General features: G+C 44.1%; 1 protein-coding gene and 1 long non-coding RNA gene across 2 annotated transcripts in view; one reads left to right on the top strand and one right to left on the bottom strand.

Moving 5' to 3' along the window:
- Nucleotides 1-3,985: 3,985 nt before the first annotated feature.
- The window catches only part of LOC136624967 (uncharacterized), a 47,128-nt gene continuing 35,027 nt past the window's right edge, over nt 3,986-16,086 (bottom strand). The window contains exons 2-3 of the long non-coding RNA XR_010792499.1: nt 4,560-4,703; nt 3,986-4,246 (exon numbers count right to left, since the gene is read on the bottom strand). This is a non-coding gene — a long non-coding RNA (uncharacterized lncRNA). The remainder of the gene's footprint in view (nt 4,247-4,559; nt 4,704-16,086) is intronic.
- Nucleotides 7,941-16,086, top strand: part of SGPP2 (sphingosine-1-phosphate phosphatase 2) — a 54,116-nt gene continuing 45,970 nt past the window's right edge. The window contains exon 1 of the mRNA XM_066598885.1: nt 7,941-8,325. Coding sequence (XP_066454982.1) covers nt 8,095-8,325 — 231 coding nt within the window. The 5' untranslated portion in view covers nt 7,941-8,094. The remainder of the gene's footprint in view (nt 8,326-16,086) is intronic.

Below are 16,086 nucleotides of genomic sequence, written 5' to 3'. Positions count from 1 at the left end.
TCTGGCCAGGCAGTATTCCTATAGGCTTTCCAATCACCTAGCCTGCAGCTCCGGTCCTATTCGCACAGGACGATGTGCTGCTGATGTACTGCTGGCAACCATGACTTTTGGTCCTGCATGAAAGATGTGAAGACCCGGGAAAATGGAGTTTGCTCTTTCGTTGGGTGATCAGCAACACCTTCACACGCCCGATGATCGAGCAAACGAATGTACTTGTGAACATTCTTGCCTGAGCACTGGGCTATGTAAAAGGCCCCAGACGGAGTATCTATCTCACACAGAAAAGAATTCAGAACTAGAGCCAGCTACATAGTGTTGCGTCTTTACACACACTAATTGTGCTTAGCATAATTAGACCTTTCAGTGATTGTAGGCTCTTGGCAGATGTAATCTATTTACATCCTGATAAAATAACTGATGCAGTCAATAGGAGCGTGGCAATAAATGCACAGTCACTCCTGCCTCAGTGCTTAATATTGCAATGAAATCCTATGGAGCTTTTTAACTCATCATCCTTGCAAATTTTCAGTGCAGAATTTTACACTATAAATCCGCAACAAATATGGCTCTTTTCACAGCCTCCATCCAAGGTATACTGTACATTGGGATTATTAAAGTTCAATTTGTAGTGCCCCAGAATATCATCCTGGCCCCCTCCATAAATGTCATACATGTTTGTCTTCTGTAGGTGCACTGTGCAACGCTTGTTTTGTCATATCCAGTGTGTGTGTTGCACAGCTGCGGCACTTGAGAAGTTAACTCTAATTAAATCTTCACTGAGAGTGCCATCTTGCCTGACACAAGAGAGAGTGCTAACACAGAGCCACATGAAAGCACCTTTAGCTTCCTTGTGGTGAAGGTGGAGGAGAAGGAGAGATATCCCATAGCGACTGCATTCTGAAGGAAAGTGGAATGAGCCCAAGCCTAAGAGAGAGCTTTGTAAGTAATCACTTCTCCTGACAAGGCCAGTGCAGAGGTACTGAAGCAAGTCTTGATTGTCTGATTTTTCCTACATGGCCGTCCAGATTCAGGATCACTGTGTAGAGGTACACTCAATAATTGTCCCACCCACGCGTCCAGAAGTCTATGAGAGCGGGGTGGGGGTACTGCGATTCTGTGGCTTCATTTACAAAGTCTGTGGCTTCTTTCAGTCTAATAGAGCCGTGTTAAAGTCTAATTCCTGCACTGCATAATTTTACCGGCACTGTAAAGTTAAAAGTCCAATTCCTTGTACCACTGTTTTCATTCAAGTAAAGTTTATACCGGGGCCTAACAGTTCCTGGGGACCCGAGGTACTATACACCTGTGTCAGTGTTTATTCTCTGCCGTGTGATATATCGGTGTGTGGGAACGATGGCGTCACCCGTGGCAACAACTATTACCCCCCTCATCCTGTTTATTGGCATTCCCTATCCTAGGGGTGTCGAAGGAGTCCTGCAATCCTGCTCTGGCCTTGGCTATGTGTCATTCTTCTGGGAAAAGGAGTTGGTAAGTGCTGCCGTGACAAGCCAACACTAATCCCTCCCATGTAAGTCAAGTATCCAGGCTGTCCCTATGACTCGTTGCAAATTCTTTTACTCATTCATATAGCAGACACCTATTCTGTAGTGCTGTACATCATTTGATAAAGACTTTTGGCTTACTATCTAAGTTAACTTATTAGATGTTGTTTGTCAGACTAGTATTCTGTTGATCTGCTTCTAGCTTGGATATAAGATGTGATATGGGTGGCTATGGAGGCATACAGCTCTGTATGGTATCCTGCAGCATTTTGCTTCACATTTGTAACAAATGGAGGGTGAAAGGGAGAAATGTATCAAGAGGAAAGCATGTCAAGCCAACCCTTGTTGGGACCGTCTTCCACTTGGAAAGCGATGTCCCCACTGCGAAAGAACCTGCGGATCAAGAATAAGTCTGTATAGTCACCTACGGACCCACCCCAAAGACCCCATACTTGGAAGGCAATCATGCTCGGCCACGAGTTGTAGCTTATGATGACTATATGTTGTTTCTGGTATACCGGCAACAATGACACAACATGTGCCTTGAGACTTGTGCCCCTGAACGTCTAAGACCTCAACAATGCCGTGTCCATGGCACTCAGTTACTCTTGGGTATCGGCTCTTCTTCGAAAACACTATTTTTCTGGTAGTTTTCAGGAACTCCAACTTGGTCCTCTCAGCTATTCTGCACCGTTCTCACAACGTCCCCTCTACTACTACTACTTTTGCTGAATCACCCCGTTATCCCTCTGGACTTTTTATTAGAGATGAGCGAGTATACTCGCTAAGGCACATTACTCGAGCGAGTAGTGCCTTAGCCGAGTATCTCCCCGCTCGTCTCTAAAGATTCGGGGGCCGTCAGGGGGCGGGGAGCGGCAGGGGAGAGCCGGGAGGAACGGAGGGGAGATCTCTCTCTATCCCCGCTCCCCCCTGCTCCCCGCCGCAACTCCCCTGTCACCGGCGCCGGCCCCCGAATCTTTAGAGACGAGTGGGGAGATACTCGGCTAAGGCACTACTTGCTCGAGTAATGTGCCTTAGCGAGTATACTCGCTCATCTCTACTTTTTATATCTCTTGCTATGCTGTTTTACTCCATTTCACGCTCTCTTGAGCCCCTCCTCCTTGCGCTTACAGACCCATGCATCCAGCATCTGAGGCACAATAACTTGTAAAGTAAATATTACACACATATTATATTTGCGTCATATACTGATAACCTTTTCAGAACCAAAGCCAGAAGTGGATCCCATTCCTTTTGAATCCATTCAAAGCTTTGGTTCAAAAACTGCCACAAAAACTAGAACTGCTGCTTGTTGTCCAATGCGCCGATTTCTAAAAGAAAAGAGCAGCCCTGCTACATATACTATTTTATATTGGACTTTTTCAGTTAAGTGAATTAGGAAAAAATGTGTGTGGTATTAAAATTTATAAGAACCAGGGAAAAACTGCAATTTACTATATACCATATACAGTAGATTCTGATTGTTGGCAAATGTTGAAACTTGTGACATCATCAATGCAAAGATTAAGTCTGTGCTCACATGAGCGTGGCGGTAAAGCGTATTCTGCGCATGGCCTAGCAAGGGAAAGTCGTTGACACTTAGATCAATTTCTAAAAGGAAGCCATAAATGTGTTGAGCGTTTATCCAGTAGCATCGCTTTTACCTTATCTGACAAATACCAGGCGTTATGATCCCCATCTATAGAGCAAAGTGCATATTGACACTGTGTAGGAGGAGGAGGAGGAAGAAGGAAGTCATGGCTGGAGAGAGCTGCTTCCCTGTGATGTCAGGCACCTCGTATTACATTGTTCTCCAATCTACTAATCATAATGCTTGCAATTATTACAGATAATTACGCAAGTGACATTTATATATGCGCCTGATATTGTTGTATATTCCATGGACACGAGTGGCGCTGTTTCTGGAAAAGACAGACTTTGGTAGACCTTAGCTTGCTTTAGGTAATCAGGTTTTTCACATTGAAAATTTAAAAAAAAGCAAAAACCACATGCACATGGGTAAGGCTGCCTGTCAATAGGCGTTGTGCCGCCCGAGAGCAGGAGCCAGCAGACGGATCTCCACGGTGAGCCTATCTGACAGATAGGCTCACCGTGGAGAATCATGGCAATTCGCAGCATGCTGCGATTTGCCACCCGCGAGCGGAGAATTGCTATGATTCTCTGCTCGTGGACAGGGGGGGTTGCGCTTTCTATAGCAACGCTATCGAAAGCGTTCACTGCGTTCCCCCAAGGCCGGATTATCGCCCTCGGGGAACGCAATGCAAAAACGCCCGCGGACAGGCAGCCTAAGACAGAAGGTTCCACTGAAACAGTTCTTCGAAGTTGAAAGAGTTTAATTACATTCCCTTCACATAATTTCTTTGTGCTGCTAAGTAAAAACAAAAGTGGCATGAACTGCATATACAAGTGCATTAACTTATTTACACATATACATGACTTTTTGGTGACCGTGTAATGTAAAATTAGATTTCCTATTCCATCATTAGAATGATCAAACGATGCCATTATTTATAGCACTCACAATATTTTACATTAGTGAAAAACAGCAAGTCCATTGTAATGTCTGTTTGAGGCCTCCGGCACATGGCATCTTGATGCTCCATAAGAGGTCCGAATATGGCCTGTGTTCCTGTCTTAGCTACATGTGCAGCACCCCAGACCAAGGAGAGGTTAAGCAGCGAGGGAAAATCAAGATGGTAGTCGTGGTGGCTCTGGTGCTCCTCCTGGAAAGGTGATAAATGTGGACTGGTACTACTGCAGTTGAAAAGAGATTGGTAGTTCTTGTTGTGCACTGCCTGCGGAGTTGGGCAGGGTAAGATGTTGTCCGTCGTAACATCAGCTCGCGTACGGGAAGGGACCCGCTTCGAGCAAAATAATTAAATATAAAAATTTAGAGAACTAAACAAAAATTGGGTTAGTAGTCCTTGCCTCTAGAGCGGATAGTGTGGTGCAACACCACAGAGGGATGACCCCGGACTCTTGACTATCATGTAGAGTTGGGAGGGTTAAGTGTTGGCTTGTCACGGCGGCACTTACCAGGCTCTGGTTCCAGAAGGATGACACGTAGCCAGGATTGCAGGCCACCTACGACACCCCTAGGATAGGAAATGCCAATAAACGGGATGAGGGGAGTAGTAGTAGTTATCACTCGTGATGCCACTGTTCCCACACACCGGTATGCTACATGGTGGAGAATAAACACAGAGATTAGTGTATAGTACCTCAGGTCCCCAGGAATGGTTAGGGCCTGGTATAACTTTACTTGAAGAAATAACTTTCACAAACAATTATTCAAGGCAATGCAGGTACAATTCTCTTAATTGCAAGTAGACTAAAGCTCAGTACGTATCTGAACTGCACAGCTCTGGGACTGAGAGCACTCCAGAGGAGGAAGGGGAGGTAGGGGTCACTCTGCAGACTTCCTGGCAGACAATTATTTACATGAAGGCTTAAACAACAACACCCTGCATGGCAGGTACGTGGGTGTGTCTCAGCAGTGTACCTCTGTATGGTGATCCTGACTTTGGACGGCCGCACAGGAAAAACCTGTAGTGTGAATTGACACCTGTATGGTGGTTTCCTCTATACAGAACTATTGGGAATTGCTCTCTCTCTCGGATCCTGAGACTCACTCCATTCACATTCAGATTCCAATCGCTACGGGATATCGCTCCTATTCCTCCACCTTCACCTACATGGATTCCATGTGGCTCCGTGTTAGCACTCTCCCAGCAGAAAAGATGGAAGACCTCTTCCCGCTCTTAAGCACTCACATTTATCACCTCACTTGTAGCACATCACATGACAAAATGATACATCTACACGCATGCACTGATTTTATTACTATTAACCTCTCAAGCGCCACAGCTGTGCAACACACACACTAGATATGACAAGACAAGCTTTGCACAGTGCATCCACATAGGAAAAAGATGTATGACATTTATGGAGGGGACTAGGATGATGTTCTGGGCCACTACAGTGGTACCTCAGTGCAGATGGTGGAGATGGTGGGAAGCACTCCAGGAAGCAGACTTTGAGGATGAAATCAATTTAACAGTTTATTGAGATAGAAACAGTTCCTTCCTTGGTAGCAGTTACACCGTTTGCATTGGCGTTAAATTGGAGTAAATCATTACAGGCATTACCAGAACACAAACTTCATGTGCATCATTCACTATAGCTATAGTTAGCAGGTTCGGACTGAAAATGATTAACTTGGTACTGGCTCCTTACTTTGCACTGACTCTGTCTTTTGTTTCGTTTCCCTGATATTTCCTCTTCTTTTCTCTTTATCTCTTTCCTCTGCTGACTCTCTAGAATAACTTGGCTAGGTAGTCACAGTTTAGATGTTCTCCTTCCCACCACACTGACTTCTGAGTAAAGATGGTCTCCTTGTTCCTCCTCAGTCTCTATCTGAGGCTCTCCTGCACTAGACTCTCTCCAGCCCTGGACTAGACTGTAGCATGGACTTGGAAGGCTAAGTGAAGATGTTCTCCTGGTTCCTCCATGGTCTCTATCTCAGGCTTCCCTGGACTAGACTGTCTAACCCCAGCCACTCTCTGCCTTTTATACTTTCCCACTCAACCAAGCCTGAGTTAGGGGGAAACTGACTATCCAATCCCTGAACTAGCTAGGGGTGATTGACAGACATAACAGCAGTTTAGTCTGTATTTTGCACAGTAATGCAGAGGTAGGTTGTAAGAACACAATCAATTAACACATTATTGAACATTTAAAGGCACATACCCACAATTAGAATGGAGGAATATCAACAATAACATAATAATATTTCACACATATTATACATTACATTAGGACCTGACAGTTGAAACAGAGAGTGCTGGAGTACCACTAGCCTGACGAAGGGGGCGAGATATCCCCAAAAGCTTGCTGTAACATAATGCTTTTTGGTAGCCTATAAAAGGTATCATATCTACAAGATTACTTGGTTTCTCTCACTGAGAACAATCACACATAATTATCCCCCTTCACTCTGCCTTAAGGCTCATTTACATGTATAGCTCATCGCTCAAAATTTGTTCAAAAATTTGAGTGATAATCGTCCAGTGTGAATGCGAAAAATATCACTCACTGGTCGTTTAAGCTGAGTTTTTAGTCAGGCTGGCTGTCTTGTCATCCCATGTAAATGCTCCCCGCTCAGTGCTTCCCATAGTAGGTGAAGCACTGAGTGAGAAGCAGACGAGAATCCCATGGGCCGGCAGCAAATCTTTCAGTTTAAATTCTCTGCACAAGTGCTGACAACCGTAGCGGTAATATCAGTGCTCATGCAGTTGTTTAAAAGACTGTCGGCCCGTGTAAAAGGGCCTTTAGTCAGACCTTATCTGGAATATTGTTTCTGAATCTGGGACTCTACATGCTCCGCTGACTGGTCAGCAATGCTTATGTAGGCAGCACTGGTTAACCAAAGCAGCTGTAGTTTCTCATGTAGCATAAAATGCTAAACTCTTGCTTATGGCCTGAAGGTTGTGGGTTCAATCCCTGTATGGTTCAGGTAGCTGGCTCAACATTAACTCAGCCCTCTAGCCTTCTGAGATTGGTAAAATAAATTACCTGAAAGTGCTGTGGAATAAGTTGGTGCTATACAAATAACAAGATTTTTATTATATTTTATCTTATACTGATGATGCATACTAATACACAGCAGCATCAGGCAGTCAGAGGAGTTGGTGTGGCCATCTTTGTTTATGCAGGGCTGGATGGTCGCTTGGGATCCCTACCGATCAGCTGGTTGCCAGGCCACCGTCATTGTAGACAGACCCAGAAACAAACAGCTCTATCCGTATTGCAATGGTCCAGTTTGGTAATATAGGCATATCTCCCACTGTGTTGCACCAATACCAACCTGGGCCGCGGCGATACGGACAGAGCTGTCTGACAGTACTCAATAGGGAGAGAGGAATAAGCCCCTACCATAATCTTCTGGTAGTGGCTTATGCATTTAGATCTGTCTTTTTATTTTGGTGGAGGTGCTCCTTAGGCTGCATTCACACGAAAGTATATCGGCTCAGTTTTCACGCCGAACCGATATACGTCGTCCTCATCTGCAGGGTCGGGGGAGATATACGTTCGTGTGAATGCAGCCTAAGTTTTATAATGTGACTGACTACTATAGAAGAAACCTAATCTATGCTATCAATTGTGGAGGAAGAAAAAAATCAAATACTATTGAAGTTTTACAAGTCTGGGCACTTCCTGATCATTGCAGCCCGGCAAATGAAAACCTGATTTGCTAATTTGATCGCTCTTTATCCTGCGCTTGCATAAGAGAACTGGTTGGATTAGTCTTTTCAAGGAGCGTAACGAGGGCAGATGTCACCTTATTGACTAATGTATGATGTGTGTTATGCATCCAAATAGTACTTGGCAATGAAAATGTTACTGCTCCAGAGTATTTTGCAAGATGAGTAAGGTGTGTGCAGGCACTAGGACCGCCTTATACACCTGTTTCCCACGGTGTGTACTCTATGCTGTATCTATGCTGATCAAAGGGCAAACTAAAGTCTGGATCTATTCTATCGCCTCTTATTAAGTTTCCCCTGCACAGACCATGGAATTGCTGGACATTCTGCAGGACCCTCAGCTGGTGGCCCAATTCCAAAGGTCTTGTGGTTTGAGCCTGCAGCCAAAAGATGAGGTTAATGGAGTTGCTTCAGGGCATAGCTCTGCAAAGACCTTACAGGCAGGCAGAGAGAAGACGGCAGGGGTCAAGGGTGTTCCCCAAGAAAATGGCCATAAGCCCTACATCAATGGAACATGTATAAATGGAGCACATAGACAGGTAAGATTAAATCGTCACTGATGAATGATTGATCACACCTTGATGTGAATTGTAACTTTATCCTTAATTTGTTTTTATAAGCTGCTTCTTATGTTGTGCGCCGTGACGGGTTGCAGTGACTGTTGCCACATTCAGGGTGCTAGAATGTAACAAAGTCACTCGATGATTCCCAGTGATTTACGTCACACTGCCACATTTTGCTACTTTGTAGCAGACCTACAGAATGTACCCCCCTGCAGTGGGTGTGTCACAGTGACAACGTCGGCTCAGTGCTTGCTATCCTACAGGTGTGTTTATTGCTATGTGACACTCAGCAAACTTGTCATTAAGATTTAATGGCCGTTAAATAAACATCTGCTCAGCCCTTTTACCGCTGCTACAAACGCACCAAAAACACACTTTGGAAAAAGCATGCAAACAAATCACGAGTTTTACGTCACTGAGAATAACTAACAGTGATCAAAAATGCAGAACACTTGCGTGCTTTTCAAAAATACATGTGTTTTTTGGTGCTGTCCAAGGGCTCCTGCATACTTGCATTTTTCTTGCGTGTTTTTTTTTTCACGTGATATCGCTGCGGTTTTTTTTCACGCAATTATCAGTGGGACTTTCTAATTTTAAAAATTGCAAAGCACCAACTTGTGATGTGTTTTTAACATTAGAAAGTTCCATTGACAATCGTGTTAAACGCACGGATATCCCGTGGAAAAAAAGTAAGCGTGCAGAAGCCCTTAGGGTTCCTTCACACTTCGCAATTTTTCTCCCGTTGTGATGCTGCATGAAAAAAAATCACAACATGTCTTTTCTTCTTGCGATATCGCCCATTGCTTGCAGTGGAGACGGCGGCAGCTTCATTGAAAACAATGGGAGAACACTGTGATCCTCCTGCTGCAGCAGTGACAGCTGCGCTGGGGGAAGTCCTTCAGCCCCGCAGGGATGTGAGGCTGCCGCATCCAGGGGTTTCCACATGTTTTCAATGGGGCAGCAGCAGTGCGAACCCCATGCAAAACCGTTGGAGAACATGGCAATCTCCTGTGACAGCCGTGGCAAGGATGAAGGGAACCCCGCAGTAGTTTTCGAAAGGATTGTGAGGGCGATATTGGGCTGTGAATTGCAGTCTGACATCACCCTCGCCGGTGTGAAGGAGCCCTAATAGTAGCCCAAGGGCTCCTTGACATGGGCGTTTGCGCATGAACTAGGCTTTTTTTGCATGCGTATCGGCATGTTTTACTATACTTTTTCTGCCCGTGGCAAACAAAGACGCACCATTTGAAATGGCTAATTCATCTAATGAGTTTCAGATGTTTTTTTTCCAGTAGCGTATTATGCATCTCCTTGCGTATTGTAGTCACATTTGTGCACCCCCCCTCCCCATTGACTTCCATGGAGAGCATTTGTGCGATCGAAATGCGTGCGCAAAAAAAGGAAATGCGGATGAGCCCATTGAAATCAATGGGTTCCGTTTTTGCATACTGCGCATGTAAATTTTACGCGCAAATACACCCTACAGGGACCTTTCATATGGGCCAAAATCAGGATGCACCCAAATCCGCAGCTTAGGAAATCTGCATGCGTAATGCTGATGCATAAAGTTGCGTTTTCGCAAGTTTCTGCTTCAGGAAGTGGCGGGTCAGTTCTTGATGCGGAAACGTGAATTTCCACATTGGATTTCCGCACCCAGATTTTACCCATTTAGAGGACTAAGTCCGCACTCAGATTTACGTCAAGCTGCTGCGGATTCGGACCCGATTTTTAGAGGCTGCGATTTTTGAATGCTGCCCATCAGGCATTGTAAGGATGCTTACGATCCGTATCTCATTGGTTTGTAGTAGCACAACGTATCCCTGGCTTGATGACATGCTTTTCCCCAACATGTCACTTTTCTCATTTTCCGCGTTGGATTTTTTGGCTTTGCAGTCAGTGGGACCCGGTTTGCACGTGTGTTCTGACACATATCCACGCCTAGGAATAGACCGTTCACATAGGCGTAATGTGATGCAGATTATTTTCTGGCTCGTCAGATATGCTGTGTGAACCTACCCATAAGGCTTAAGCAGACAAACCTGTTTTCCTCCCGTTATGCGGCCGTGATAGACAAAACAAAACCGTTGAATTCTACGCCCGAGAAAAGATAGGACTTGCCCTATCTTCCTGCTATTTTTCTTCAAACCCTCTCACTATAGGGCAGAGTTTGAATGGCCAGAGAAGAAGAAAAAAAAACGTTCACGTGCAACTACGCTCCGTAGTGGCAAACGTAGTTGCGCATACAGCTGTGTGAAACGGTCCCTAAGCTGCGATTCCACGGCAGTGTGTTTGTCTGCATTAAAAACGCATAAGTTTATGAAAAATACACGTGGTTTTGCGTTTTACTTCACCCAATAAAATTGATTAAAAACACACGTATATTTTCCAAAGCGCATTTTTGATGTGTGGTTTTTTTGTTTTTATTTTTACACTTAGGCTGGGTTCACACTGGGCGTATTCCCGGCGGAAATCCCACGGTTTGGCCGCAGCAAAAACCGCGAGATTTCCGCCGGGAGAACCGCCGCAGAAAAACCCGCAGTGGCTTTGAAGCGGCCCGGCTGCTCGCTCTTCCGCTGCGGCCAGTGCTCCCTTAGAGGAGAGAGCGGCCACAGCGGAATGAAAAAAAGATTGGACATGCTGCGTACTCTGAGAAATCTCGTCCACATGGCTGGGTAATCCCGAGATTAGCGGCCGCAGGCGGATTTGCCGCGGCGGAATTTCCGCGGCAAATTCGCCCTGTGTGAACCCAGCCTTACAGAACCCATTGCCATGAAATAACAGCCAGAGTGTCTATCCACAGAAACGCATTTACACTGCATATTCTGCGTGTGCAATACTTGGTAAACAGAACCCATTGATTTCAATGGGTTTAGTCACATGCACGTTTTTTGTGCGCGCATTTTAGTCATGCAAGAAAAAACACTGCACGTCCCTTTTTTATGTGTGTATTGCACACAGAAATGGCGCATATTATACTAATTAAACTTAATTGCCGACTAAAATCAATAGAAATTTGGCATGCGTGTTTTTTTGTTTGTTTATGTATTTACCTTGCAAATATGCAGGGCTTGCGTGCGCAAATAATACAGTATAAATATGCAGTGCAAATGCACACATAAATACGCTTATGCCAGTGTGAAGCTGGCCTAAATATCACTTTTTTGCACATCAGTAAGGCCTCATGTACACAGCGTATTTTTTTCCCCGTACTCAGTATTTTTTACGGACTGGATATGAGTCTATTGAATTAACATGGTGTATTCAGGCGTGGCGTATTTACGGATGTTAGATGTGTATTTAGTACTGTGGTGACACCAATTAGACCTTGTGTTATTGGGGTTTTTTGTTTGTTTTTCTGTGCATCTGAAAAAAGCAATGAATACACCAAAACGCATGAAATACGCACCAAAAACTGCGTATGCTCGGGTGAATGAGATATTAGTAAAAGTAGAAGTCCTTAGTTCTCCCACCATTGCCAAAACCTGCGGCTGCTGGACCCCGTATAGACGCCATAGCGCTCGCCGGCGTATTCATATATTCTGGGATTTTCCCAAAAACAAAAATAAATTTCAGTAGAGGAATGGAAATACAAGCGTGTGACCGACCGTGTCGTAACGGCTCGTGGCATCACCTGCCGCAGACAATGTCACTATGGAAATGAGGTACTCATTTGTATAATGAGATAAGGGTAGACGTGTACAACAAATAACCGACCGCGCGGGCTGCAGCTATCTGAAGCGGTTTTCCAAGCTATTTCTATATAGTTTTTGCGCTTTGTTGCCCATAGCAACCAATCAGAGAGCAGCTTCCATTTGTAAAACTGCTCTAGTGAAATATAGGCTGTGTTCTGATTGGTTGTTATTAGCAATCTGTCTTTGGACTGTTAGCCGCTCCTCAGCTCTGTGTCTATAGAGGCTGAAGAGTGATTTCACACACAGCGCTTTTTGGAGAAATGCCGCTGCAGTCGTGGTCCTCGCCTCTTATTAGTCCGAGTAAAGACCAAATAGACTGCGGCAGCACACGGTGCCATGTTAGTCAGTGCGGCAAGACACATGTCAGTTATTTCTCACATGAATTGTGAGAAAAATCTCATGGCGCATACTATTCTGATGCCATCTGTGCTCCAGATTTGCCAATGCAAGTCAATGAGGGTACAAAAAAGGGCAGTCTGTGCCGCCAGTTTTAAGGCTGCATTCACATGCGGCAGTTCTTGTTGTAATGTTCCAAAGCAATTCAAAACTCCATCAAGACCAAAAAAGTAAGTGAATATTTATGACCCATGAGAAAAAACTAATTTGCCCCTTAACCCCTTGAGTGGCACGCCCGGAAATTTTCCGGGACGAGCTCCACTGCTCATAGCAACATAGCCCGGAAGATTTCCGGGCTATGTATCACTATGGGAGCTGCAGAGCACAATGCCACAAGCTGATATGTCGGCAATCTCCTGCACTGCTTTGTTTACAGGTTGCCATAGAGACCATCGGCTTGTCAGAAGCAAGCCGATGGTCTCTGTGGCAGGGAGAGCTTGGTGCTTGGCTGTGAGAGGACAGCTAGGTACTAGCTGTTACAGCAAAGATCAGAAAAAACCTCCGATCTCTGCTGTTAACCCTTTACATGCGGCAGTCTATGTGACTGCAGCATGTAAAGGGCTGTCACTGCAGCATGTAAAGGGCTGTCACCATCGGACCCCCGGAATGTGATCAGGGGTCCTGATGGGTCCCTGTGGAAGTCCCCTAAAGGAACAAAAGAAAAAAAAAAAAAAAAAGTAAAAAAATTATTTAAAAAATTATAAAAACACTTGTCTCCCTTTACTTTGTAAAAAAATCAAAAATATAATCACACATGTGGTATCCATGCATCGTAATGACCCAGAGAAGGAAGTTAATACATTATTTAACCCCTTAATGACATGGCCCCTTTTTTTCTTTTTTTCCCCCATTTCTTTTTTTCCTCCCCCCTGTTTTAAAAATTACAACTTGTCCCGCAAAAAACAAGCCCTCATATGGCCGTGTCAATGGAAAAATGAAAAAGTTATGGCTCTGGAGACGCAACTGCAAAATTAGTTGAAATTCAATGATTAGACCATTTTAAAAAAACCTGCCCTGGTGGGCACGACAGGGTGGTAGGAAACCCGCCACTCAAGGGTTTAAAAGAAGCGCAGGACACAATTTTTTAAGCAGATTTTTAAAAATGCTTGCTGTTTTTGAAACTCACATGCGGCTTAAAAACGCAGTTAAAAAAGTCATGTGCGAGCGTTGTCTAAGAGCGCGAAAAATGGATGAGAGAGAGAAAAATGGATGGAATCGGTAAGAAAAAAATAAAACAAATGGATACTCTGTACAGGTGGAACGGCACATATGTAAAAAAAAAAGTTTGTTTTTTTGCAGTAGCAATGCGTTTTTTACGTTAGTGTCCACCTAGGATTCAGTTTTTTTTCAGCCATAGCCAGAATTGGCTCTAGCCAAAGGGAGGAGAAGTCCATCCTGTTATATTTCTTATTCCCTTTGAATCCACTTCTGATATGCATTAACAAAAAAACACCAAAATTGTTTTGTGCGCCCGTTCAGGTGGTCCGAGCCTGGTGCATATACGCCGAGGCCGCCATACCTTACCATTTTTATTTTTATTTTTTTTGACAAATTGAGTTCTGTATTTTTCAGGCTCCATTGCAATCTATAGAAAGTGTACAGATATCATACAGCATCTGATAGAGAAAATGAAGAACACAATGTATACAACTTTCTAGGATGTGTGTACACATAAGAATAAGACCGGCATCTTCATATACAGAGTCCCAGCATAGTGATGTGAATAAGGCCTAAGAATGGGTACACAGCTGCCAAACACCCACAGCGTACTCGTGGCATAACAATATGTCAGTACAGGCACTTTTGCTATTAATGCAGCTGCGATTTATTATTTTTTTCATTTTAGAGGCCGTTTTGGGAAATGTCGCTATAGTGGTTATCATATGTAACATACAGGAGACTTGCAACCATCCTATAGGCCAACCAAGTATGGAGTGCCCAGCCTAGAGCGTGTATGGCGGCCATGCTGGGCGATAATGTCTATGATCTTTTATATAGGGTATAAATAAGGTTCAGGAAGGAAGTGTTTTTACTAGGAAGCTGAACACAAGAACAAGGGAGCACAGTCTGACATTAGTTGGGGGGAAAATCAAAAGGAAAGTCAGACAATATCTTTTTCTCTAAAAGAGTAGTAGATGCTTAGAACAGACTTCGATCTGCTTGGAATAAACTAGATCTATCCTGAGTAAAATAAAGGGAAGTAACATAAGGGCAGAAAATGTAGTCAATTTTCCACATTTCTTTTGCAAACTGGAGGCTTTTGTCTTTCTGTCCCTCTTACACAGCAGTGGGCCCTCGATCTGGTGTCAGCTGTTATAGCCCATCCGTGCTAAAGGAATGGCAAGTTGTGTGTTTGGACAAATTACTTGGAGCAGCAGGGTTGCTTTTGCAATGTGCTTGACTGTGTACCGCCTGGTCATCAGAACAGTTCTTGACATCCTCCTCAGACCCCTTTTGTTGAGTTGTCTACTTGCACAGGATCTCCTTTCATTGAATGTTTTTATTCAATCACACCATTCTGTGTATACTCTCATTGAGAAAACCCTACAAGGTTGACCAGTTTTTGACTGGCCCCGGCGAGTCTATCATCAGTAACCTTGACTCAATGAAAGTCACTCAGATTTTTTTTTTCCCATTCTAATGTGGATTCACACTGAAACTGATCCATAAAAAACTTGTCACTTGAGTTTATGTTGCACTTTCAATTTTCCCACATTTGTCTCATCAATGGTTCATCTATTTACTAATGATAACGGCTTTTCATTCTATAGTGCGGTCGCTCCTGATGTATACAGGTGGCATCGTTAGTGTTGTTGCAGGTTAATAAGAGCTATTATTTAATACATAAAGACTTTTTGGGATTCATCAGTATAAAAGGCAACACCACTGCCTGAAACACAGAGGTTTTGCATGCTGTTGCCATGGTGCTATACAATTTTGCTATGCCGTCCACTGAGCGGTCTCCTTTGTGTCTGCCACTTTCTAACCTTGCCAGAGGACATTAAAGTTCCACAACAAATTGTCTCCAATCATATAAATGAGGATAGTGTTTGATGAGGGAGACCGAAACAATATCCTTTTCACAATGAGATCAACAAGAATGTCGCACCCCTTAGCATGGTAATGGGCTTAGAACAGAGACTAAATGATTATTGCACTCCCCTTGAAGTACGGAACGTCTCGCCGTCACGATTTGATCACACGAACACCTTCCTGTCAACGTTCAGAGCGAATGCCATTTGGGCATTTCATATCCCCTGACTTAAATGCCAGGCATCGCCTCTGTGTTTCCTGGTTGACATTTAAGAACACACGAAAAAAACATTTGTCGCAGGTTGCTGATGGTACGTGGTAGATAAATATTGACTGTTCTGTATTGTGCATTACACCTGGGAATTGGTAATTAGAGGAGAGTGCAGATTTATCATATCATGACTTCGTAAACCCTCCGTTTCGTACGTTGCGTTCAGTTCTCCTCCTGGGTGGCATTATAAATTCTGTGTTTTGCCAACGCTCTAGATACCAATCTGTTTCTGTGGGTACCATGTAATGTGCGCTCAGACTCTTCCTCCTCCTGTGGAATGTGGTTGGAAACCAACCTTTCTGGTCTGGCCACGCACAAATCCTCCTTTTCATGTATGTGTACACA

The sequence above is a fragment of the Eleutherodactylus coqui genome, chromosome 1 (genome assembly GCF_035609145.1).
Source record: "Eleutherodactylus coqui strain aEleCoq1 chromosome 1, aEleCoq1.hap1, whole genome shotgun sequence".
NCBI lineage: Eukaryota > Metazoa > Chordata > Amphibia > Anura > Eleutherodactylidae > Eleutherodactylus > Eleutherodactylus coqui.
The sequence above is the reverse complement of the archived record's forward strand: the minus strand, read 5'-3'. Positions and strand labels throughout refer to the sequence as shown.